This window comes from Gouania willdenowi, chromosome 20 (assembly GCF_900634775.1).
Source record: "Gouania willdenowi chromosome 20, fGouWil2.1, whole genome shotgun sequence".
Lineage (NCBI taxonomy): Eukaryota > Metazoa > Chordata > Actinopteri > Blenniiformes > Gobiesocidae > Gouania > Gouania willdenowi.
The window spans coordinates 18,532,558-18,558,578 of NC_041063.1; the positions used below are offsets into that span (position 1 = coordinate 18,532,558).

General features: G+C 39.3%; 1 protein-coding gene across 17 annotated transcripts in view; it reads right to left on the reverse strand.

Annotated features, from left to right (window-relative positions):
- The window catches only part of eya1 (EYA transcriptional coactivator and phosphatase 1), a 55,652-nt gene that overhangs the window by 17,936 nt on the left and 11,695 nt on the right, over positions 1-26,021 (reverse strand). For 7 of the 17 annotated variants that reach the window (XM_028434240.1, XM_028434233.1, XM_028434237.1 and 4 more), the window contains 8 exons: positions 25,641-25,707; positions 25,156-25,301; positions 24,174-24,311; positions 17,609-17,694; positions 16,934-17,120; positions 15,276-15,418; positions 14,472-14,555; positions 6,939-7,028 (listed from right to left, as the gene is read on the reverse strand). In XM_028434240.1, coding sequence (XP_028290041.1) covers positions 6,939-7,028; positions 14,472-14,555; positions 15,276-15,418; positions 16,934-17,120; positions 17,609-17,694; positions 24,174-24,311; positions 25,156-25,301; positions 25,641-25,707 — 941 coding nt within the window. The remainder of the gene's footprint in view (positions 1-6,938; positions 7,029-14,471; positions 14,556-15,275; positions 15,419-16,933; positions 17,121-17,608; positions 17,695-24,173; positions 24,312-25,155; positions 25,302-25,640; positions 25,708-26,021) is intronic. The other 10 variants (XM_028434239.1, XM_028434232.1, XM_028434238.1 and 7 more) reach the window with 6 other exon arrangements.

Genomic DNA, 26,021 nt, shown 5'->3' on the forward strand with positions numbered 1-26,021 from the left:
AACATGTGGAAAAAGCCCAAAAGTAAGGAATACAGAGGTGAAAGTAATGGATTGCAAGTACTCACGTTACTGTACTTGAGTTGCATTTATGGTGTACCTTTTTTTTTTTTTTTTTTTCAGTATATTTCTAAATCAGTAATTTTACTTGTATTTAAGTATGTTTTAAAAGAAGTAATGTAATTTGTTACATTTCTACAGCAACCTTTACTGAGTAAATTATAGTTTTTTTGTTTTAAAATGATCAACGGACATTGTGAAGCTACAAAAAATTAAATGACCAGACAACAATCAAATGCATCATATCATAGCTGACCAATCAGATTAAAAGTAACACACTGCACCAAAACAATATTGAATGCTGGTTATTTTTTCAGTTTCAGAGTTCATAAATGTAGCGATACTATACTTAGAGCCTGATAATCTTTTTTTTTCTTTTTTTTTCATTGTGAATCGAATTTATTGGTGTTATTTTATTAAAAAAGAATTGTACATTTTGGCGTTAAATGTTTTAAAATTGGAGATGAAAATGTGACACCTAAAATACTTACTTTCCCATTTTCCCACTTCCTTTATAAAGATGAAGGGATGTTTAATGCATTTTTTGTTGTGTATATGTATGTTTATTTTAAGAAAAAAAATCTTTTTTTTAAAAACCCATTTTAATATCTTTTTACGGAATACTCTACGTCAGGACTCTCAACTGGTGGGTCGGGACAGCTGGTCAAAAGAAAAAATTTATATGTCTCGTCTAGGACTTTTCTTTTATTTTGAAGGAAACGTTTCTTATTTATCAAGCATGCTGTAAATGCATTTTGCACAGGAAAATATATAGATTTATGTTTTAAAAAAGATTATATATGTGTTTTCAACAGCTATTTATAAAAAGAAAAACATTTTTAATTTGGTTGGTGAAATTCTAAAAAAAAAAAAAAAAGAAAAAAAAAAGTGGGTTGCGATTTAATGACCGCATCAAAACGTGAGACCATTTGAAATGTTGCTGTAACAGGTAAAACATTTGCCAATTTTTTTTTTTTTTTTTAGTGGATTTTACTTCTACACATTTATGAACGCAGCATAGCCACGAAGACTTTATTATCTTTATTTTAGGTATCAAAAATGATTTGCGACTCCAGATGAAGTTTATTTGGAGGGAGTGGAGGTAAAAGGGCTCGGCCATTCAAGGTTAAACCCCCCCCCCCACCCCCCCCCCACCATCTTAAACTAAATCAAGTTGACTGTTTTTATGTGTTTTTCCAAATTGGTTTCTCTGGGTATTTCATCATTTGCTTTGCCACTGATGCAGCAGCAGTGTTTCCACACACACACACACAAAGTGGAGGTTTTCAAAGCCATCATGTCAATCTTCACCCATTCACATCCACCCCAAGTCGTACTCGCTATCCCCACACAGCCGATACTTCCAGCAATAACTGTTAGGGGTGCTTGGAAAACATAACATTCCTATCCTGTACTTAGAAATAGCTCTTTTTTGATCCTGTATTTAAAAGTGAAACAGAGCACCTGCCTGCTTTTGGTTTGCGTAGGAGGAGAAGCAAAACTTTCACAAATTTGTCCAAACAACAGTCTACTCTCCAAAAAAAAAAAAAAAAAAAAAAACAAAAGAAAAAAAACAAAAAACGTTGAAAGTAGAGAGATTTGATACGGTATTTAAGATTTCTGTCCTTCGGGCGTAGTTTGGGACCCAAAAATAGGACATGGTAATGAGGAGCTGCTCATCTATCAGGTATAATTCATTTACAGAGGTGTAAAAAGTACTGATGTATCCTACTCAAGTAAAAGTACTGTAACTTGATTGAAATTGTACTCAGGTACAAGTACAAGTAAGTCATACATAAAATACTCAAGTACAAGTAAAAAGTAGCTCAATTAAATAGTACTCACAGTAAAAGTTACTAGTTACTTTCACCTCCTACATTTATTGTTGCTAATAAATCTAGCCACGGTTCCCTTGGATACAGTAAACATCTCATGTATAAACTTAAAAACGAAGAAACCAAATATACCACAATTGGAACATCATTTATTTTCCACAAATACATCTGTATAAAATAAAAAGTTTGTCAAAATGAAAGTTGTCATTGGAACTTTAAGCATGTTTTACCACAGTGTGCATTACAATTCAAATTTGAAAAAGACATAAAGGATCTAATGGAGCTACTAGTCATAGCGAGGTCAGATACAGAGTCTGACTTTATTGGGGGACGTTAAACTAAAGGTGCAGCTTCACACTAAGAGGCCCCTGGGGGCCTGTTTTAACTTTTGGGCAAAGCTAACCGTGTCTTTGACTGCGTCACTCATTCCCAGGCCTGGCCCTGGTGCGACCGACAGAGAAGCTTTAACCCTGTGACTGCAGGTTGGGACCCATAAACAAGGAAAGTGTCACCGAGTTTTTACACAGGTAAGCATGTGTGAAGGCGTGTGCGTGCGCTAATGCATGTTTATAGAGTACGAGTCTGTGAGCCAGCTTTGCACACAGCATGGTGGACTAATTTAAACCAACCCCCCCACCCCCCACCCACACACACACACTCCCACCAAACTCCAACCCCTCTATAAGTGGGTTGCCCCGTGCCCTTTATTCTCCAGAAAGGGAAGGTTGTTTTCTCACCCTGGGAGGCGGGTGACAGCACCCCATAAACCCGACTGTGCGGGGAACATGGAGCGTTCTGCAGGCCAGAAGGAGGCCCCTGGTTCCCAGTGCATAGAGTCCTCAGCGATAGCATTACGCTTACAGCAGCCCACCTGCAGTAAACTCACAGCCTGAGTCACAGCAGAGCTGCCAGTCTTCCCAGTAAAACCAGTCTCACTGGGCATCATTTTAAACATCACTTTCGACCATCAAATAACCTCATGGAGCCACTGCCAGGCATGACTAAAGCCTTTAACTCAGTAAAGCAACAATATGTTAAGGTAGTTCACTCATATTTACTGTAAAGATATTCTTTAAAATAGGAAAATGTAATCAAGAAATATAAGAAATTAGTGCTTTGTTTTTATTTTTCATATTCCTATTGAGTTAAAAAAGAAAAGATCATAACAAGAGTAAATATGTAAGTAATAAATGCATGGCTACTTTTACAACTGCAAATTTATTTTATTTAATTAATTTTTGTTTTGAAGCGGGTGGGTTAATTTAAAAATATTGTATCATATTATTATTGTGAGCCCATTATCGTATATAGATAATCTTAGCGTATTGTCCCAATTCTAATAAACTGCAATAAGATCATGCACACACTTTTTTTTAATCAGTCGTACCATTCATAACACAACGATTCTTTAATACAATATTACATTTTGACATTATTTTGCTGTAGTTGAAACATGTAGAAACAGTTTAAATAAAATAGAAAACAAAATGATTTATAGTTGTCTACTGTACATGCAGAACATGTAACTTTTCTCTGTTTTTTGTAATTATCATGTAATATTTTACTTGTTAATATTCATGGTAAAACTTTGATTAAGAGACAAAAGAGTGAAACTGATCCCTGTTGACCCCCATGGCTTGCCCTCTTTCTTTTTATGACTTTCCCCTGAATCGTCACTCACCGGCTCTAACAACGTGGCCCAGCCTCCACACACACACACACACACACACACACACACACACACACACACACACACACACTGAAACCTTACATCTTTAGCAGTATTTAAGCCGCAGAGAAATAATAAAGTTTTTAAAAATGATCTGTGTATTTTATTTTGAAAAATTCCTACTTCTGCTTTAAAACTGCTCTCGATTGCTGAGTGCCTTTGACAACCATAATAAAGGTTGGGGAGCACTGCTCTAGATCAAAAGCACTATAGAACAATGGTTCCCAATCGTTTATGTCTCGTGTACCCCCTTTTGCATTTTTGTCAAATCATGCGTACCCCCTCTTCATATCATAAGTACCCTCTCCATAATTTAATATGCTTTTTGTATTTATGGAACAGTGGGCTCTCCAAAACCCCATATGTCTCGAAAATTGGTTCTCTAAGGCTTAATCTACAAATTCAAAACAATGAGTGGAATTTAAAGTGTATTTTTTATTCTTATTTTTAATTACCAATGCAACTTTTTTGTGATTACTTCAATAGTAAGTAAATACTGTCTCCTATGTACCCCTAGGGGTACGCGTACTCTTGTTTGGGAACCATATACAATAAATGTAATCTTTGATATAGAATTACAGTTCAGAGCCTGTGTTTGTTTCTCTTTTTGTTAAAAATGGAAGGAGATTTAAGACACTTGGATGGGCCACTTGTGCAGCGCTAGGCTGCTAACTCTGCACCTGTGTTTCTGCACAGCCCTCTGGGGTCTCCCTTTATGGTTTGGACCAAATTAGATGGACCATATGCATTTCTGCACATGCTTAAATACATAACGGACTACGGTATTTATAGCTGAACTCTATTTAGCTCTATCTGAGACGGAGGACTGTAAATCAGCAGAGAGGAAACATAACTGCCTGGGCATTCCTGAGAACTTGGACTTAACACTTAAGACCAGCCTTGCTCACTTTAGGATGGCAGATCAATGACTTTAAGAGAAAGTCACGACTCCTCCTATTGGCTCCATTGTTAAAGCAAATCAGGGAGATTAGCTAATAAACTTGTTGTCAGAATAAAAGCTAATATATTTTTTCAACTGAGCGACCTTAAAAAAAAAAAAATGTGCACGATTTCTACATATATTTAAAAAGATGAAAGTTCTAATTTTTTTTATCCGCCAGCGGTTTCGACTCACATGAAAAGGAATATAAACACTAGACAGATGTTTAGCAAAGCCACATTCAACGTAATGTCACAAACTATTTTCGAGGATTGAGGCGCGTCTATTAAATAAAGTGCAGCGAGACTAAATTCAACAGGGCCTGGGCATAAGGAAATATTTACCCATCCAATTGCAGTCAATTAACTTTGATCACGATGACTGCATTTTGGGATCTCACTCGCTCATCTGTCTGGAGCAGAATGAACGTTTTCACTCCGTCTGTGGCTTTTTTTTTTCCTCTCTCTCCCCTCGTTGGACTTGTTTCGTGCTGCACAGCCACACACGGTGGTGAGTAATGAGACTTGGCAGAGTGGCCACAGATCTCTTCACACTTAAGTATCAAACAAAACATTTCCTCCCTCGTGAGGTCCTCAAAAAGCGGGACACTGAGGGAAAAGTGCAGGGATAGATGTAGCAGGTATAAGGCATGAAGTAGAAAGAATGAGGTCTTGAATAAAATAGTTCCGTGATGTGTTTTTTTGCACGTTAATAGCTTTTTGGCTTTGTGTTTGTGTAAGGATGGGTGTATGGTCTGTGTGTTTTGGGCAAGAAAACGATATTAAAATAATTGATTTTCATTTCAGAATTCAGGCCTTTTTCTTTATCAGGGTTGAGAATAGATAAATAAAACTTTCAAAACTGGTTGGTTTCATTGACAAATTAAATGTTAGAAGACAGAAACAAAAAAAAAGGGGAAAAAACTGTTCTGTTTTTTTTCATATGGCGTGACTGGAAGTTGATGTTTTCAAAGTAAGAGCGCGTATGAGGACAGTGCTGTGCTTCTGGCAAGACCGCCAAAATATGAGTTCTATCTGTGGTTTCCTCAAGCTCAGACTAAAACGTCTCTAGAACTTTTCTCTCACAAGATTTTTTCCATGACAAAAAAAAAAAAAGACTTCTGCACGTATATCACACCAAAGTTGGGTTGGAACAACTTTTTCTGGAATTATTTCCTCTTGCTTGAGAGACACTCTTAATATTAAAAAAAAAAAAACAACAACAGTCGACTCTTCACCACCACTTGCGTTGTCCTTCCCTGACTCTCTCTTCCCTGTTCCCTTCCCCCTCACCTAGGTGTAACACTGCCCTTTCTTTTTCATATTCTCACTTTAATAAAGTTACAATTATGCAATAAAATACATTCATTTATTTAATTACAATAATAAAACATGCATTGCTGTCGCAAAAAAAACCTTCGACAGCATGTGCAGACAAATTAAAGAACTAATTACTGATTCACGTCCATTAACTTCTATTACACAGCATCATGGACATTCTTTTTCCTGCACAGCACTGTCGATGCTTAAACATGCTCTTATTTTGAAAAAGGTCACTTCCGGTTGCAAAATATTGAAAAAAACAGGCGTTTTTTGTTTCTGTTTTTAAAATGTTGTGTATCCCTTGTTGACCCTTATAAAGAAAAGTGCCTTGAATCTTAACCTTAATATTTAGAATTTTGAAATGAAAATGAAATGAAATAACCACTAAATACCTTTTCTGAGCAGAAAATCCTATGACAAAACATACATATTTATGCTCACATGTGCATATTCATACAGAAAATGTGTGTTTCTGTGCACACAGTCAGCGCACGTGTATCCATGACTCTCTGATCTATACTTCACTATTCTCCACAGCAAATCAGATCCTTCGACACCCCACTACACACACACACACACTCACACACACACACACGCACAGTCGCACACACTCCTCCAGTCGGCTGATCCCCCTATTCTGAGTCCCAGGGGGAGATTTTACACTAGCAGCACATGATCCGGTGGGCCATGGAGTGTGGGGAAGGGGTGATGGTGGGGTGGGGGGGCAGATGAAGGTCTACTTCATGCTGTGATGAGGACTGTGTTGCATTGGAGGACAGCACCACCATCAACGCAGCAGGACACAGAGTAGCCACAGATATGTTGGAGCCTGACAAATTGCACAAGCTGCGATGGGAATCGGAAAGGGGGGAGGGGGGGGGGGAAAGGCCGCTGACCCTGGAGACTGACAGGAGATGTAAAATTCATGGTGTACCCTTCTGCTCTGAGCTAATACTTCACCCCCATGAGAGCGATAGCTGAGAAACCAGGCACCATGCGAGGCAACAGTTGGGCTTTTGATGCTCCTCGGAGCAGATTTGAGACGATGGACTCACCTCTAAGTCGTTGAAGAATAAGTGTGTGTCGGCCAAGTTGAAGATCATCTCTTCCATCCTCAGGCCTAATGATACAGATGTGGGCGGGTCCTGAAACAAACAAACAAACATGTTTTTAATCTGAATGTGACGTGCAGATATTTGCACGTTTCATTTATTTATGTTCATTTGGCATTTTATTTCAAACAAAAAGGAAACAAAAATGTTTGAAAAGGAGCAGGAAGAGGTATGAACTCATTAAGCCCCGCCCCATCACCCTACAGTGATATACAACATGTATTGATATGTAATCAACCAAATGCACAAATAAAAAGTATATAATTTGACCATATACATCATCAACTTCATTACAATAAATACAATGCCAATTACTAATAAATAATTGTTATAGAAATATATATTACAATATAAATATATTACCAAAGTTCACGATATACATATTATTAACCAATAGATTTAATAAATAATATAGAATAGGATATTATAAACAATATTAAAATAATTAGTCCCTCTCATTACGATAAGTGATTTCACGCACTAATTCATGATTAAAAAAATAAAATGTATGGCGGTATATATGACAGCTATGGATATATTTCCAGGACTTACTTTGTATATGATAATCAATATGTTGAATATTCATCCATTGTTCATAAAAAAACAATCTTCTACCCTGAATCTAATAAATATAGTTTTTTTTATGTGCTATTGAGGGGACTTGTCTGATCAATTTGTTTAAATTGATTATCTAAATCAACCTTTTCAGGCTGCAACTCCCAAAATAAAGGTGCCAGAGGTTGGGGACCCCCACTGTACCTGAGGTGGTTGAACACAGACATGAACATTGAAGAACAGTCAAGTGGAGACAGGGCCATCTATAAGGGGTAATAAAGGGGAGAGCTTTTTTGGGGTCCATCCATAAAGTCAGGAAAATGATGATCCATTGTTCTATGAATCTGTGATAACCACATTTATTTATTAATCGGAATAATATCCACTGTTATCCAGGAAGTTTATTATTATTTAGGGCATAGTATATAGTCATCTTCACGATGTAAATCCTTGATTTATTCAGAAATAAAATGGGTTAAAAATGATCAAAAATGGTGGAAAAGGTGGTGAAATGGGATTTTAAAAACCCCGAAAACTGGTTAAAAGTTGCAAATTAGAGTGGCCAAAAACAAACAGACAAAGTGGTAAAAAAAGGGTTCAAAGTGTCAATATTGGAACAATTAGTTTAAAATGGGAAATAAAGGGCATGACATATTGTAAAATTGGCAAAAATAATCACGAAATATGGTGAAAAGAGGTTAAAAGTTACGTTATTGGTTCAACATATGTAACATTAGGTGAAAAAGTGGTGGAAAGGGTTTATAAGTGCCGAAAATGTGCAGAAAAAGCATTGAAATTTAGCGCAAAAGTGGCAGAAATGGGATTAATGCAGCAAAAAACACATTAAAGGAAGCTAAAAATCTGGCAAGAAAAAGTGATATAAATAGGTTAAATATGAAAAGAATGATGTACTGTCATCAAAAAGGGTAAAAATAATATCAAAAAATATTTTTAATTTCTTGAAGGCATCTGGCGACCCCCTCCAAGTGTCTTGCGACCCCAAGATTGAGAACCCATGATCTAAATCACTCCACAATTTTGAAGTGCAGTACCTCTCAAACTATATAACCCAATAACCTTCACTGTCACCAAATAGTTTTTGCAAGTTATCATTATTGATTAGCTGTAGTAAGTCATGATGTTCCCTGTGAGTCTCTAAATTAACACTGAATTTCTTTCCATTCCAACAAAAAAGAAGACATTAGGTGGACTTAAAAGTTTCAGCCTCTGTTTATGACTCACTGACAGGGACCAGAATAGTCATCAGAAATGCCACAGACTTAAATGAATGCAGTAAAAAGCATGTCTCTTTTTAAAGGGAAGGAGGTCGTTTTAGAAGAGCTGGGGGTCACAGCCTGGTCGTAAAAAAGCCCACTTTCCACATACTTGTGCTTGTGCATCATCTGATTGCTCTTCAGGTGATAAAACACAAATCCCCACAACAATAATGTTTTTAACAAAGAATAAGAATAATGAAACGTAATTATTTATTAAGTGCTGCATCAAGCACAAGTGCAGTTTAAGATGTAAATCCTAGTCTCCGTTAGTAATATGATACCTGCTGTAGAGCTGACGCACTGTCTGTAAGATAACACCACAGGAGGAGTAAACTACACTGTAAATAGTTAATGATCCAGTGACAATGTGTGGGATGATGCTTTATATAAATGGATAAAAAAGAAACAGGCAAAAGTTTTCAAGCTTTGCAAAGTACTGATAATGATAAAAACAACAGGAGTCAGAGAGCGCAAACCTCCACCAAGCACCAAAACTCCTTTTTGTTTAGATATTGGCAGCAATAATGGTCATGGTACCATTATAATTCACACTTGAAAGGTTTGTTAAAAAAAAATAACAATACAGTTAGTCCAAATGTATGGGTGCCCCATTTTTTTTTTGAAAAATTGCAATGTAATGCGCAATCCACATCCGATCTGGATGAAGCTTGGTGGGTCAATTGAGAAACCAACTCAACATGACGTCATAAAGTCAAATTTAATAAAGATCAGTCAATTGCGAACCGAAATGTGAATTTTTGAAAGTTCGCCAATGATGAGAAATGAGGACTTTTTAATTTTAAACAGTATATTAATATAGATATATGGGTTCCCCCCATTTTTTTTGAAAAATTTCTATCAGAATCCAATCTGAATGAAACTACGGTAGTTGAACGACCAGTAAATTACGAAACCGAGATATGAACTTTTGAAATTTGGAAAATCGTGAAATATAAAGATTTTTTTTGTATTTTTACAAACTGATCCAGAATCAGTATTTTGATCTGGATCCCCTCCAAAATGTAATGGAATCTTCCATGTCGTATGGTCTATTTTTCTGTTAATCTGTTAAGTACTTTTGATGTAATCCTGCTAAAAGACAAACAAATTAACAAATATCTCCTTGGCGAAGGTAAAAAAGTCCCTGATCAAACTTTGCTATTCATATAATTAATGTCCGAAAATACAATTTTAAAAATATGTTTAAATCATTAAGATGTCAGATGTGCTTTTAGTCATTCCTGGTTTTATATTAATGGAATTCTTGCCAAAACTAAAGTCTCTAATCAGCAAATTGTCTTCAGGAGGCAAAGGATGATACGAGAACAGCTGCTCAGACCAGGACCAGGAGCTGGGATTACAGCCTTAAACCAGCTAAAGACACACCTGAGCTCTCCCCTGATTAGCTGTCACCACCCCTCAATGCTTTGAGTTTTCACTAAATTGACAAAGTGCAACCACACAAGTAGAACTCAATCCCTCTCCTGCTTCTTAAGGCTTCAACTCTAAATGTCCAATCTCGCAGTATGCGGCACAACTTGATCTTTTCAGGTATCCCAGAAACCCCCGACGATGACCCAGAGGCTATCCTGTAAAAACTTCATGTCGTCAGCTCTAAAGATTGCGACAGAAACCGGGAAAAACATCACCGTTCACCGTGTTCATCGACTCGGACCTCGTAGAGGTAACCACCTACGCCCCGTCATCGCCAAATTAAAGCACTTTCAACAGAAAATCCAGGTTAAAAGCAAAGGGCGAGAACTTAAAGGCACACAGTTCGGCATGAACGAGCAATTTCCTCCAGAGATTAACGAACGTCGGAAGATCCTGTATCGCATTTTTTATAGGAAACGGACAGAAAGGCAGAAGTTCAACACTGGTCGTAAACAAACTCCACATAGACAGCCAACTAAACAAAAACAAGAACAAAACAAAACAGGTGATGTATGAGTTAATATAGAAAGAATAACTATCCACTTCAATTTCTATTCCACAATTTAATTAAGGTAGCACTATTTAAAGGGTTAAAAAAATCATAAAATACAAAAAATAAATAAAAACAATAATATTAAGAAGAATAATATATTAAAAAAAAATGGTATGTATGTGTGTATATCAGTGTTTATCAAGTGGGGGTACGTGTAGGGTTACGCATTACAGGGCAAAGAGAGAAAGTGAAAAATGAAAGTGTCAGTCTTGGTCCCACACCAGGCATAATATGACCGGAAATGATAAAAAAACTACAGAAATAAATCTATCCAGGAGCCACTAAATCAGGGTTTTTAAACCTTGGGGTCGAGACCCCATGTAGGCTTGCCTGGAGTTTAAATGGGGTCGTCTAAAATTCCTGAAAAATTTAAATAGATTTTTGAAATGTTTAATTATTGTTCTTTTTTTTTAAACTAAAACAACACACAATCTTAAACAATGGTATTTTTTATACTTTAGTTAAACTAAAATGCAGTAAAAACCACTGCATTAAATACTGTTTCTTTCCACTTATTTACAAATTGAGATTCTTTAAAAAGTGATTTATCACTCGCTCATTCCATCATTATGTGCTCTATAGTTGTTTTTAAATAGTTTTCTAAGCAAAAATGTTGTCGTCGGGCAAAGGGGGTACTTGGATTCAGAAATAGCCAACCACTGATGTATTTGTATGTACTGTATATATGCGTATGTGGATATGTATGTATATATATATATATATATTTTTTTTTTGTGTGTATATATATATATATATATATTTGTATAAATGTAGGTACGTCTCACAGCTCCCTCTCTTCAAATTGGTTTGGTGGGAAATGGCCATCTCTCGCTGGCACAAGTCAATCCTTTTCCAATTAAATCTAAACAATCAGTCAGTGAGGGAGTTAGGAATACAAGCAGGCCAGAAGGCCAAAGTGCTGCTCCTGTCAGTGCTCCGACACCACCTGTCCGGAGATGTCAGTAGCTCCATGGGGACGCCCCTCACCCCCCCGCCCCATCCCCCGCTCCCTCTGAACCCCCTTTTCCAATAACACTCCAACCATCCCCTCCCACTTTAAGCTGCAGCTCAGGGCAGCCCAATAGGAGCACAGCTGGCCTCAGCCATCAGCTTTATGGGGGTGAGCTGCCTTGATGCCAATTAAGAGCTGATAAGAGCAGCCGTGTGTTTATGTGAGTTTGACGAAGAGAGGGAGGGGCGATCGAGAGAAGGTGGGAGGTCACGGCAAGCGAGCGAGCGAGAGAAAGTGAACGTGTGCTCAGGCAGATACACGTCTATTTAAAGCAAACTCAGAGCGGCGAGGAGGGAAAACTGTTTTGTAAATTTGACTTTATGTAACCAGAGGTGAAAGTACTCACGTTACTGTAAATGAATTGTTTTTATGGGTATTTGTTCTGTTTTGAGTATATTTCTTTTTTTTTTTGCCTTGTCTGCACATACTGTCAAAGGTCACCACTACATGAAGTGCAGTCTTTTTATGACAGCAATGCATGCTTTGCTATTGCAATTAAACAAATTTATTGCATTGCATATATGTGACCATCACCAGCTCTCCCTAAGGAAGGGTAAGGAAAACTTTATTAAAGGGAGAATATAAAAAGAGAGGGCAGTGTTACACCTAGGCGGGGGGGGGGGAACAGGGAAGAGTGAGTCAGGGTAGGAAAATAAAAGAGGTGAGGAAGAGTCGACTGTTTTAAAGTGAGAGTGCAATGTGGTGTTACAGTTGTGCATATTGGGGTCTATTCTCTCATGCGCGTAAGTAAAAAAAGCCATGCAGCAGCGCTGTTTCTGGCTGCGCGCTATTCTCCCCCTGTACTTTAGTGGGTCGCTGCGCGCCTCCGTCCCAGTTACGCATTCTGGTTTCTTTTTAAGATTATACATGAGATGTCTACTGTATAAAAGGGAACCATGGCAAGAATTATCGCCAAATAATAAACATGGAGGTTGAAAGTTACTAGTAACTTTTACTTTGAGTCCTATTCAGTTGAGCTACTTTTTACTTGTACTTGAGTTTTTTATGTATGACGTACTTGTACACAATTTAAACCAAGTAACAGTGCTTCTACTTGAGTAGGATATATTAGTACTCCAGTATGTAGCTAAGATGGAGAATATGTGAACGACAGCTGGGCAGGGCAGGGGGGGTGGTTACTGCATTACTGCTGTGGTCACATGTCGGTCTGCCTCACTTTTACTTTCAGAGCTGGTTTACAGATCTGAACCCGTGATGGGCTTTGATGTAGCGTGCACTGAGGTTTGCTGCAGGGAAAGCATGACTCTATCTCGGAATAATGCTTTAATGTGATAGTGTCAGCAAGTTGGAACACGACGGGAAAGACGTAATAATAGTGTGGAGGTGTTCAAAAGTGGACAGAGCGTTAAAAAGAAAAAGTTTTCGTGGTACTGTCATGTCTGATACCAACTCTGATGGAGAGGCCCTTATGGAGACAGAAGTGTTTCCTGTTTCTGTGGAGCACAGTGGGGACCGTGTGTGTGTGTGTGTGTGTGAGCCTCATCACATCTCCTTAAGCCCCAGCTCTTTCTCTCTTTGCCCAGCATGCAGGGCCCAGAATAAAGTAAATAAACAGTGTAGGGTCGAGGGGCAGCCCTCTTTCACCCCCCAAAGCAAAACACTGCCCCCATCAAACACCCCCTCATACCAGAACAAAGGCAGGGAGCTTGGGCCGCAGACGCTAAGCTCTCTGACACATGAGGAGCAATATGTCATTTTCAACTTCAAAAACCAGACTTGCCTGTAGCCAAAACACCCGGCGATTTAAGATGCTGCTATTAGACAAAATAAAAAATCAAAATAATAAAAAGGAGATGACTCCACTAATTGATGGTTGGTGTAACTTTGTCGTATTCTCTGTTACTATTCAATAGAAAAAAAACCAAGAGAATCCACATTTCCCTCTTGGGGATGAATAAAAGTTGTTTTATCTAATAATTGGCCGTAACTAACTGGGAACTTCAGAAATCCATGAGAATTGGATTTGACATTATTTCCCAACTTGTTTGTTTTGAAAGTTTAAATTTGGAGAAGCAATTTACGTGCAACAACAAATAGGCATGCCTGGAAAAGTAAACTCTCCATCGTGTGATGCACAGACAGTAACATGGGATAGAAAATGAACTTTTGCTACAATATCGTCGAAATCTGTTTGTCCGCTCTGATGTATATGTACTTTATGCATATGGATTCTAATTATGGCGAGGTCGAAAGCGTCTGCGACTGAGTTTGTGGGCCTCAGACCTCTGTCAATGTCTCTGGGGAGATTCCTGCCTGAAAAGGATGGATTGAGAAGCACTTAATTAAACTAACAATGTGGCATTTCTGAAGGAGAAAGGAACACTCAAGATGTGTCAATAGACATCCAGAGTGCAACTGTTGTGAGCCCCCACGGTCGAGCCCTGACCAGCCACGCATAGCTCCAACAGCTGCAAAGAGCAAGCCAAATAGTTGCCAGGCCTCATCGGACCTCTTAAAAAAGAAACAATTATCTGTACATTGAGTTCTGCTTGGTTGGCGAACTCTATCCTTTGATCAATGGCCATTACCGCGTCTTGAATCCTCTTATTTTCCCTCATCCTTTTAATATTTAAGTGTTTTGCTGATAAAGTGCACAGTTACTGTCACTGGCTGATGTCACTCACCCGTCCGTATCTGTTGGCGTAGGAACCCGTGAGCAAGGAATGGAAAACGATGATTGTTTCGTCCAGGTCCCAGATGAAAACGCGCTGGGGGAGATGGGAGCGAAGGGAGGAAGGAAGAAACAAAGAAAAACAGAGAGAAAAGAAGCAAAATCAATGGTGCATTCTGTCGGGCCTGGAAAGTGATCCTCCTGGTCAATAGGCCAGGAGCGTGTGCTCGTGTGCCACAGGGACCAGGATCCATTTGCTTTGGTTGATCACCGCAACACTTCTCTCATCACCCAACTACACATTTTCCACCCCTTGGCCTTTACATTAGGATAATCAATAGCAACAAACTCATTAAACAGATATGTTAACATGCCATGATGTAAGTGTGTTAATGGCTGCTATTATTCACACTTAAATTAATAGGATATTAATAAACAAGCATTAGTATGGTGAAAATTTTATTTTGACATATGGTTGCTGTCAAAGTTAGAAAGGATCATTGTTATTTTCAGCTAATGAGCAACTCCAGATGTCTATATTATGCACTGTTCACTTCAGCGACGGCTCATTTAATCATGTGCCTTATTGTTTATTTACTTGGTTTACCCAAGAGTCCATATGAGATATGTGCTAAGTGATGAGTCATGGTTTCCACAATGCATCAATAATGAATTTATAGGGAAGGATCAAGTATTTAAGAATTCATGCCTGTCAAGTGTTGAACTTCATGTGGCAGCTATATAGTAAGTGGATTAGTGTCAATCTGTCTCAGACAGGGCGAGGCCGTCTGTCGCCAAGGTAGCGGGCTCACCCTACCTCAAGGTCAGAGTCGGGCGGCGGTGATGGGTTGTTGTTCCTTCTTCCGCGACCACGTGACTTTCCATCAATAGCCCGGCGCAATCGATCCGAATCTGAATCTTTAATGGGTGTTGATGGACTGTGGATGGTACTGTACTCTGCTGGAAGGAAGGGGAAAAAAAAGGAAGGGGATGTTTCAAAAGAGTATATCCAAGATGGGCTGTGATTTGCCTTTTAGAAAGGTTAATTTGTCAAAGTAATCAGAGTATTCAGGTCTACAGATAGTAGCAACAAATCAAGACGGTAGCTTAAGCTCGGAGCTATTGTGTTCTACGCTGATTTAATAAACAAGAGGGAATAGAGTGCTTGTCAATTCAAAACAGTAAAGACGTTATTCATCCAAGTTGAACAAACGCAGGAAATTATGTTATCAGGCTTGTATTGACTGATTGACTTTGCAGTCATTATATTAAACTACCTACAGAGATAGAGTCTTTGTTGCCAGATGATGCATTTAAATTACAAATCCGACATATGACATTTTACCTCCACCAAAGAGATAATATTTTCACAGACGTTTATTCATTTTTTTTTTTTGTCTGTTAGCAGGATAATGACAAAAGTACCAAAGATAGACTCTATGCCATGATAGAATACATAATAAATTATTAAGGGGATCCGGATCAATATACTGAGCCTGGATCAGTTTGTAAAAACAAAAAAATCCCCTTATCTCAACATTGGCAAAAAAGTTCAAAAGTTCATATCTCTGTTCGTTATTCACCAGTCGTTCACCTAGTTTCATCTGGATCGGTTCTTATTTCGTATTTCATCGAGATTTTTTGAAAAATAGGGGTGTTCATACATTTGGACCAACTGTATAGTTATTGATGGGGTTAGAAATGTCTTCAAGCCTTTGATATGTATTTACAGAACTCTCTCCTGGTTGGTTCGGGTCAAACTGCCATAAGCAGGCCGGATACCATCATATACTTATAGCACATATCAAGGCCTCTTCCTGCAAAAGCTCAGCCTTGTTTTGACTACCACTATCAGCAACACATATAACCCTGAGAGCATTGACCAGCAGCAGATTCACGAAGGGTTAATCTCCGAATGCCAGACCGGTCTGTTGGCCTAAATCCTTTGACATAATAAACCCTCTCAGAGCATCTGACCAGCAACCCTAAAGCTTGACCTCTAAAGTGTGAATGGTACCATGCTCAGGATCAGTGATTTTGATAACTTGCCACTTTCTGGCAAAGAGGATATTTGGCACTTGGTGGCACAGTTATGAATTCATTCATTTCATATTCAGGTCTTGCCCATTGTACTGCCTAACCCACTCTATAGGTGTGTTTAGAGGTTTGTGCTCTTTGAGTGCTCTTGTTCATTATAGTTCTCTATTCACATTATTGGTAGAGATCAGACATCAATGGGTTTTGTCCAATGGAAACTGCATAATCTGATTAAATAGCAAACTAATTAAAGTCACCTCCGGTAACCAGAGTATCTTATTAATGACACAATCTGACATGAATAAACCCTTTAACTTTTATTAGTGTCCATGTGACCTTGACAATCTGATCTCTTAATCAGAATGAATTCAGTCTCATTGACAAACAGGAACCAGGTGTGTGTTTAGGTACCATCAGCTGACGTGGGTTGATTCATACCTGCTGGGTTTTCTGTGATGGCTTGGCTGGTGACACCAGTGGGCGGTTCTTGGAGGGTGTAGGTGGTGGTGGTGGAGGGTGTACTGGGGCTGGTGTTGTTACTCGTCATGTAGGGTGAAGTGTATGGCGAGCTGTTGTAATACTGGGCATACTGGTTTTGGCCAAATCCTGGATAACTGGGGTAGTCCTGCGTAGGAAAGGCAGTGGGGGTTGAGATCGTAGATTACATTAAAATAAAAGAGAGTAAGAAATAAGGAAACCAAGTAAACATGGAAAATAAAATGCTGGGATTGGGGAAATACCTTAAATAAAGGTAAAAGAGACTCAAGGTTGATGGTTTGACAACATGTAGAAGGCATGGTAGCGTAATCTGAGATATGTGCTGCACTAGTGTTGCTACTTTGCAGAGCAGATTCCAAAAAATAAATGCAAACACATGTCTCCTCTGTCCTACATCTGGACAACAAACTGTCTTGCGTTTATTGCTTCTCCCTTTCTCTGTGGCAGGGTACAAACCATATACGATGAAAAAAAGAAAATTGTGACACAGTTAATACGTAATGGTTGAAAACTAACATATTGAGTTTGTCAGTTTCAAATACAGGCTTCCAGCTTCTAAGCTTACCACATATTGGTTCGTATTGATGATATAAAGAGAATTAATATAGGTACTACTACCTGTTGTGTGCTGTTGAAGCTGGCCGAGTTGGTCAGGGAGTTGTTCCCTGCGTACAATCCTGGTGTTGTTGTAAAACTGCCACCTTTAGAAAGACAAATGAGAGAACTTTAAATCATATGTACAGTAAATTCCTGCTTTCTTTCTGATGTCTGATAAAGACATAGTGAAGGCCAATTAGATCAATAAATCAAAGGTATTTCTTACAAGATCACAATTTCATTTAGCCAATGTTTTTTTCCACAGCAAAGTACAACACAAGGATTTAGAGTTAAGGGACCTCAACATCCCACTGTGATGGCCCAAGTTGGATTCGAACCAGTGACCTTCTGATTAATAAACCCACTTCCTTAACTGTTAGGCAAACAATGAAAAACAAGGGCATTTAGTCACAAAAGGTTGAAATTGCCGCTTACAGGTTTATTATAGACTCCATCATAAACAATGGGATGGGATTGTTGCCAATTGTCATGCAACTTGAACTTTGGAAAAGCTTCTCACAATGCATTGTGGGATTTGGAGTCCCGTAGAAAAATTAAAAGACAGTGTAGAAGCAGAAAAGTTTCTTTAGGAAGTATTTTACTTCCTTTTTACCATGAATTCTTGTATCTCTTCACCAGACAAGACAGTCTTTTGCTTGACGCCATTTTTGTTATGCTCGGTCACTCCAATCTCGGCCATATTTGGGTGTTTCCGTGGAAACCCAAAACTATCAACAGCCACTGTTTTGTCAACAACTTTTAATCCGTAAAATCACCAGAAATGTCACTTTGGTAGATATTTTGGGGTCACACTGGCATCAGTAGGGGATGAGAACAACTTTTGAATGAAATACAATAAAAAAAAGTTGAACACAAAGGGTTAATAAATAAAATACAAAGCGTTTATTCGTCTAAGTGTCGACATACGGACAACCCATGGTGCTATTGGTACGTTTACCGAAGTACATGCACGTAGTGTCTTAGGGCTAGGGTTAGGGTTAGGTTACAACCCTATATCGCAACAATTTTTAGGGTTAGGCCGGGTTAGGTTTACGGTTAGGTTTAGTCTTAATCACGTGACCTAAACTGGCCAATGACTGACCAATCATGTGACCTAAACTGGCCAATGAGGGGCGCTGCGTATGGATAGAATGTCGGTATATTGGTACGGCAACTGCACGGATAGCCACTGCCAACAAAATAATAAAATAGTGAAAAAGCTGTATTTCGAAAATAAAGACTTTTTCAACAACAAATTTAAGGTTGTCAATAGAGGCAGGTTTCACCACTATTGAAGCTTATCTCTCCTTTTCCTTCCTTATCAGTGATTGGATCAGGCCCGGTGAAGGACGGAGTGGGGGGGTGGGGATCAGCGGGGGTTACCTGCTTCCAAGAGCCCGCACAATGAGAGGAAACACAAAAGGCTGTTGTATGTGAGCTACCTTAGGGTGGTGAGGAGTGGAGGGGGGGTGGAGATGACGGGTGCACCCAGATGGAGCATGAGGGTGACGGGGGGAGTGGAGAAATGAAGACGTATGCCAAAGCGGCTGAGATGGATGTGTGCAGCACTGCAGAAATCCAGCACTAATGAATGCATGCTCTGCTTTCAACTTGCTCTATGGAAGGACCTCCTGGGTAATGAAATCATTCAAAGTAGTTGATAGCATCTAATGGCTTAATAATATACATGCCATGAGTTATAAGGAGAACAGAAGCAGTGCTCCGTGATACAACTGATCTGCTCAGTTATTATCCATCTGCAATGTCAAACCAGAGAGCAGATGGATTTAAGAGCCTCCCAAATTGGAGCAGAAATGTGTATACATATGTCAATGAGTTACTGCTGAATGAATTTACACACAAAATCCAGGCGAGTAATATTTTTTTAAGAATATATTTCTTATAGAATCTCTAAAAAATGTTTTGAAATCAATCGCTAAATTATCCACCAGTAAATAACACAACAAACATGCTTTTGGCATGGTTGAAAGAAAAAGAAAAAAGCTAGCATGACCGAGCTGAGAAAAAATATTGCTCCCTGCACTTATTGTCATTGTTTTAAATTTTAATTCATTAATCAAGCAGTATATTTAAAAACAGCTGTGAGGTAAACAGGGCATGTCCAGATTTCTTTTTTTTTTTTTTTTTAATTAGAAACATAGAAAAAATACAATGACAATTTGCAGAATCCGATACCTCCAAAAACTTTTGGGAGCAGATTGCACTTTAACATTATCTTAAAATATTTGAAGAAACATGTTAACTATAGTGCAAGATTGTAAAACCTTGTAAAAATGAATTATCTTAGAAATATCTCAAAGAATAATACTGTACTATTAAGTCACAGCAGTAGAAGTAGTCCATCACCCCAAATTCCCAATTCGATTCATTTCAATATTAACGATTAGCAATTCTTTTGATTATTTCTGATTATTTGTTTATTTAACATCAGTCAGCTGCTGAAATTGTTGACTTTGCTTTTGAGTAACAACTCAGAGCACATTCAACATTGTATGATGTGTGCAAATTTAAAAAAGAATTCATAAATAATTGTCAATAATAAAAGTGTGACTCTACAGCAGCTATTACAAGCACAACAATAACAGATCTAGTGCCTCAGCTATAGTCCATATTGTTCCCAAAATAACAGCAGATTGCCTATCTGTAGCCTTTTCTACAGCTTGTTTACTATCAAAACTATTATTCTCCTGTTGGCAAAAAAAAAAGAGTCTGTAACTTTAACCAAACTAAGGTCGGAGATGACTTGACTGTTTCTAAATGAGGGCGTGATTACAACTTTTGTTGTGAGAAAAACACAGGGAGCTCCTTTCATCCTGTGGTCATCATCCCCGTCAGAAGGGCCCTCCCACACCGTGACAAACACGAAGCAGCTTTTCAGGCAGGGAGTTAGCGAGTGGGGGGTGGAGGTGATAGTGGGTTGATGGTGGTGGTGGCAGAAAGAGTGTAGCAGAGAGGGGAAAACTCTGTGTTGTCATTGGCTTGGCTTTATACCCACACGTTCACTGGCTACATCCTGTCACACGCTGTTGATTTTTACCATGTCTTACTTTCACCGCCCCGAGTATTTCCATCAATGGCGTCATTTTGTGCTTTGTTTTAATATTTCCGATATTTCCGGCAAAGGGATTTGCAAAATGCATGTGCACTCTGCAAAGTTCATGGACAGACACACGAGGGACAGCGGCTGCTGTGAAGGACAACAAATTAGCCTAATGCACAGTTCAAACGGTCGTAAAAACCATCCGTGGCTGGAGTTGAGGGTTGTATTTGTGGAGAACAAGGAGCCACATAAAAGCTGAGCTAGCCCAGTGAGAATGAACCCATGCTGTTGGGAGTGGTGGTGCTGGTTATAGTTGTGGAGGTGGTTACCCCGGGGGGCATGTTTTCTCTCTCCCCCCCTTCTTTTCCCTTGTCCTGCTCTAGTTAGTTCACTCAGTCAAGACCAGACATCAGCCCTTACCCTACCCTACCCTCCCCTCCTGCCTTCTGGCTCCACAATTGGAAGTCCATTTGCTTTGCTTGATCAGTCTCCTTGCCCATGGGCTATGTCCATCATCAGTGCACAATATTTGTAGCAGAAGTTTGTATGCCCCACTTGGGAATAGGCTATCAAGTCCAGATGGGGCCTTCCTTTTAAAAGGCTACCCAGGCTTCAGCTAATCTAGCTCACGCGGCCATTGGGGCAAAAATGTTTGAATCCAATTATTCACCTAATCAGCATCTGTTCTGTCCTACCGTGTACGTTTTCTCACACAGTCTGCTTAACAATTCATGACCCACACACAATGGTTAAAAACAGGGCAAAGTAAAAATATCTCTGTCCCACTTTAGGCGCCCTCACAAAGCTCTGTGGCATCAGACACAAAAACAGGAACCAAACGTATGAATCTAACCATCCTCCGTCTTGACAGCTGGCCACAGGCTGGTGGAAGGGACATTGAAACACGAGGCAAAGGATCAGATGTGGAAAAAATAGTTTTTGGTTGGGACACCCAGGCCTGAGGCACATCGCCCAGGCAGATCAATAGGCCAGAGGGAGTAATAATGATGGTGTGGCAGAGGGCCAGAGCCACAGTTAGAGAACCCATGGCCAGAACAGCGGTCAATCTGTCATCTAACATGCTTGTCAATTACTAACGCACTTAACGTGAACATGAGGCATCCGATAGCCAGAGATAGTGGGAGTGAGGCAGAGGCTGAGGTACTGTAGACAGCGGGGAAAAGGAAAGTCGGAGTAAGAGCTTAATACTTAAAAGATGAATGGGCACATAATGCTGTCATCATGAGTTAAACCAGCGAGGGCAGGACAGCAGCTTCGGCTGCATATGCTCCCGCAAATGCTTACTCTCACCACCACCAGCCCCCCCTTCTCCCTCCCTTTCAGGTGCTCAGGCAAACGCTACCAAACTGCGAATGTGGCCAAGTGTGTTTGGTTAAGAGGCGTAGAAAAGTGTCTTCCCTGGGCCACATCTGTTTGCTGGCTCGCCGTTCTATATATTGTGAGATGCTCAGGAGGTTTCTCATGAACATGTGGAGATGTTTCAACCGTCACACTTTACATATTACGAAAGCGGAACCCAAAGACAGAGCTACTACCTCCGACTGCTCCAGATGGGACCAAAGCTCTTTGAATAAATTGACATGGGGAAAAGTGTAAAAGAAACACTACTTGGGGAATAGGACACAAGATTTACAGCATGTTTCAACTGAGTGCACGTCTGCATGAGCGAGGCACGAAAAGGAGGAAAGCAAGGCGCAGTGACTCATCGTATCGGTTTAAATGCCATAAACCTCTCTGGTTTCCGCTGCTAAACAAATACAAATATGATCACAGGGAGAAGAAAAACAAAGGCTGGGGAGAGACATGGCTGGTGCCTCCTAAGTGCCTGCCATTTTTCCATCTGTGTTGATTCTTTTAAGAGAAGGGGCGAGCAGAGGGAGGCGGTCACGGCTGCAGAGAACACTGCTGGGATGCAACCATCAGAACAGATCTATTTCTCCCTCTTTAAAACAAAAGGCAACAGGGGTGTAGCACCACATTTTGGGTCCTGGGTAAAAACAATCTTGTTGGGCCCCTACTGTAAGTTATGTACACTTTTTTTTTTGCCTGGATACTATCTTAGTATTCTTGCATTATATTAGCTTTTTTTCCCTTCACAAACACTTAATGGCTCCATATCCATTGCTTGTACAAGGCTTGGAAAATTTTACTGTGCGGTTAGTCAGTATAATAAGTATATTAATCATATTGCTACATTAATCTGGTTAATAAAAGGTCATTATAGAATAATTAGAATCATGGGGGACACTCTGGCCACCTACTTCAGACTTGGTGGCAGCAAAATGTAGTCTTCAAAATCAATTTCCAATTAGGATTTGACAAGCAAAAGGAATGTTCCAGCATTTAAATGCGCGTGAGTGCACGTCGTTTATTTCAATGGAAATAATCTATTGCCTACAAAAGATGTGTTTTAAAACTCACATCTGAAGAATTAAGTACGCTCCTTTCTTTCCTTGCATTTTAGCCAACCCTGGTTTTCCATTCTTGAGGAAAGACATGGTTTCCTGCTGCTGTCTATCTCCCTCTCCTTGTCACATCCACAGTTCAGACAACCTGCCACAGCGCTGCGGCAGAAGCACACGTGGGCATTGATGCAGCAGGAATAATTGTTTTTAGTAATTTCAGTAAGTTTATTTTGTCTTCTTTTTTTAAATATATGTTACAGTTTTGTTTATTCAGACAAGGTTTTTCAGGAAATGTTTATCTCCTTACACGTTTCGACTGTCAACTGCCAGTCTTCCTCAGAGGTGATATGCCTTGATATGTCCTATAACATAAGTCCTCTCATAAGGAAAGCATCAAAGCATTTTCTGAAGGCTTTCATGTATCCCTATGGAGCTCTGCAACCAAACCATCAAGGCAAATCACCTCTGAGGAAGACTGGCAGTTGACAGTCGAAACATATCAGGAGATAAACAATTTCTTGAAAAACCTGGTCTGAATAAACAAAACCTTCACATATAAAACCAGCTTATTTCCACACAGGGCCCTTTTCATTCAACTTAAAGTGTTTTTAGTATGCTTTAAGTATATGACTTAAAAATGTACTAATTTATGCTAAATTATTACATTAATAAATGGGTTGAAGTGCATGTTCACAGTAATGCTATTGAACACTTTCCAAATACATTTCTTATGGTACAAGATAACTTCATAATTAGACTGAAATGTAATATAAAATACATTCAGACCTAATATTAGAGTATTGATATTAAAATGTGTACTTCTGAAAGATGCTGTCATAAAAAGACGCTTTAAAAATTACACATACATTTCATTTAAAATATATTTTAGTAAAATATGTTTTTCATAAAGTGTAATTCAAGTGTGTTCAAAGTGTTTCCGTGAGTATACTTTTTGTTTAAATGCATTTTCAATATACGAGTGGAAATTTTAAAATACTTAAAATACAATAAAGTACTCTTTTTTTCCACAAGGGCACCATTAAAGGTACGATGTGTGCACGAAGAGAAAAAGCAAAGCAAACGCAGGCGTCCTCACCCTGCATCTGGTAGCTATAGGGGGCTTGTCCCGTCTGTGGCGTTGTGAAGCCGGAGCTGTAGCTCAGGAAGCCCGTCTGTCCCGGGGATTGGGACTGGCTCAGACCCCCTTCTGTCTTTATGCCTGCCCACAATGGACCTAAATCAGTTAGTGACACCAGATCGGTTTGATGCACAGACAAGAGTCAACACAGGTTTACATTACACTGAATACAGCAAAGGACGGCAGCACCGTCTGTTAGCATAGCGCTGTAATCTCTATGGCTGAGCAGTGATTATGTGCTAACTGAGTTTTACTATCATCCAGTGTTTAGAAATGTTATCTCGCACTGGGTCTCATTACACTGCAAAACAATGGACGACTTGGCTGTAAATTCAAACTGGATGTTTGGACAGTGTCTCTGTCAGTGCAATAGTTTAAAGTAACAATTACCTACCACTGTCATCCTTTAAAATAGACACACAAGTACCGTAACAATGTTTTCTGCTTTGCCGTTATGAGTTTCTCTGACCCATTCAGAGTCACACTGAATGTTTCTATGCAATGGTTGGGTTGCAGAGCTTTACTCAAATAAACAGGATACATTCCTCCACATATTGGAGAGTCTTTAGAGGTCAAAACACCCTAACGTCTTTGGACAAATAAAGTCTACAGTGAGCCATGTGCTTTCCCTCACTACGCCAGAGGAAACTAGCTTTTTTGTTTTGAGAATGACATCGCTAATCTCTCCGATTCATCTGAACAGCTTCACAAGCAAATTCTTTTTTGCTACGCTGAAGGAGAACATGCAGGTACTAAACAATAACTCAGCATCTCTCACACGTTTGGTTTACAGGAGGAATTGTGTGGGAACATGGGTTTACTATAAGCAAAAAACCAGGGCCTGACCTTCCTTTGAGGGGAAAATATTTAGATGTACTTTTCTCATTCTCATTGAACATGACTGGTATTGATAACAGGAGTAGGTTATGATGGATATTACCATATGCTGGGATGCCGTAGGGCTGTCCAGGCTGAGGGTAGCTAGCATAAGCTGCAGCCTGCTGCATTCCTGTGGTGTACTGCGTTTGTCCATACGCAGCCATATTCTGGGACGAAGGGGTGGGAAGAATATGTGGATATGTTCTGCTGTTTGAGGAAAAGAAATGGAAATCAAAAGTGAGAGGGGGGGAAGACTCATAACACAAACTGTGCTAGCTAACAAATTCCTCATGATTAGGTAGTAAACACAGCCAAGCCGTGCGCGAGATAGCATCGCACTGCTCATTTACAGAAAAGGAAGAACAATAAATGACAACGAACGCCTTTTGCGAGATAATAATTACAGCAGATTTCAGAGTGTAAGCTGGAGACATCCATGCAAACAAAAGCAGGTCCAAAACCTCAACCCTGCAGAAGGATTTAATTAAAGATCTAAATGAAGTTAGATGGTGCTTATTTTTGATAGAAAAATAAAAGAAACCTTACTTGGAAGAATAAATCTGTGGCGAGAACTGGTGCGTTTGTCTTGGGCTGAAGCCACTGGTTCCAATAGCTGAGGAGAGGTAGAAAAGAAAAGAAGCAAGCACATATTTAAACATTAAGGAATAATGTCAATATTATCATTTGCCCACAAAACTTCTGAAATTCCAAGGAAACTGTAATTACAGTGCATTACTCCATTTATTTTGCTAACCTTATTTAAGGTTGGGAACCGCAGTGCAATAATGAAGCAAAATAATCAGGTAACATCCGTTGTTTTACAGGCCTGCGTATCTATGAGATACTTCAGTGCTGCTATGACAACTACTGGTTTCAACACACAGGCTGTGAGATCTCAACCCACAACCATATTGGAAGTGACATCAC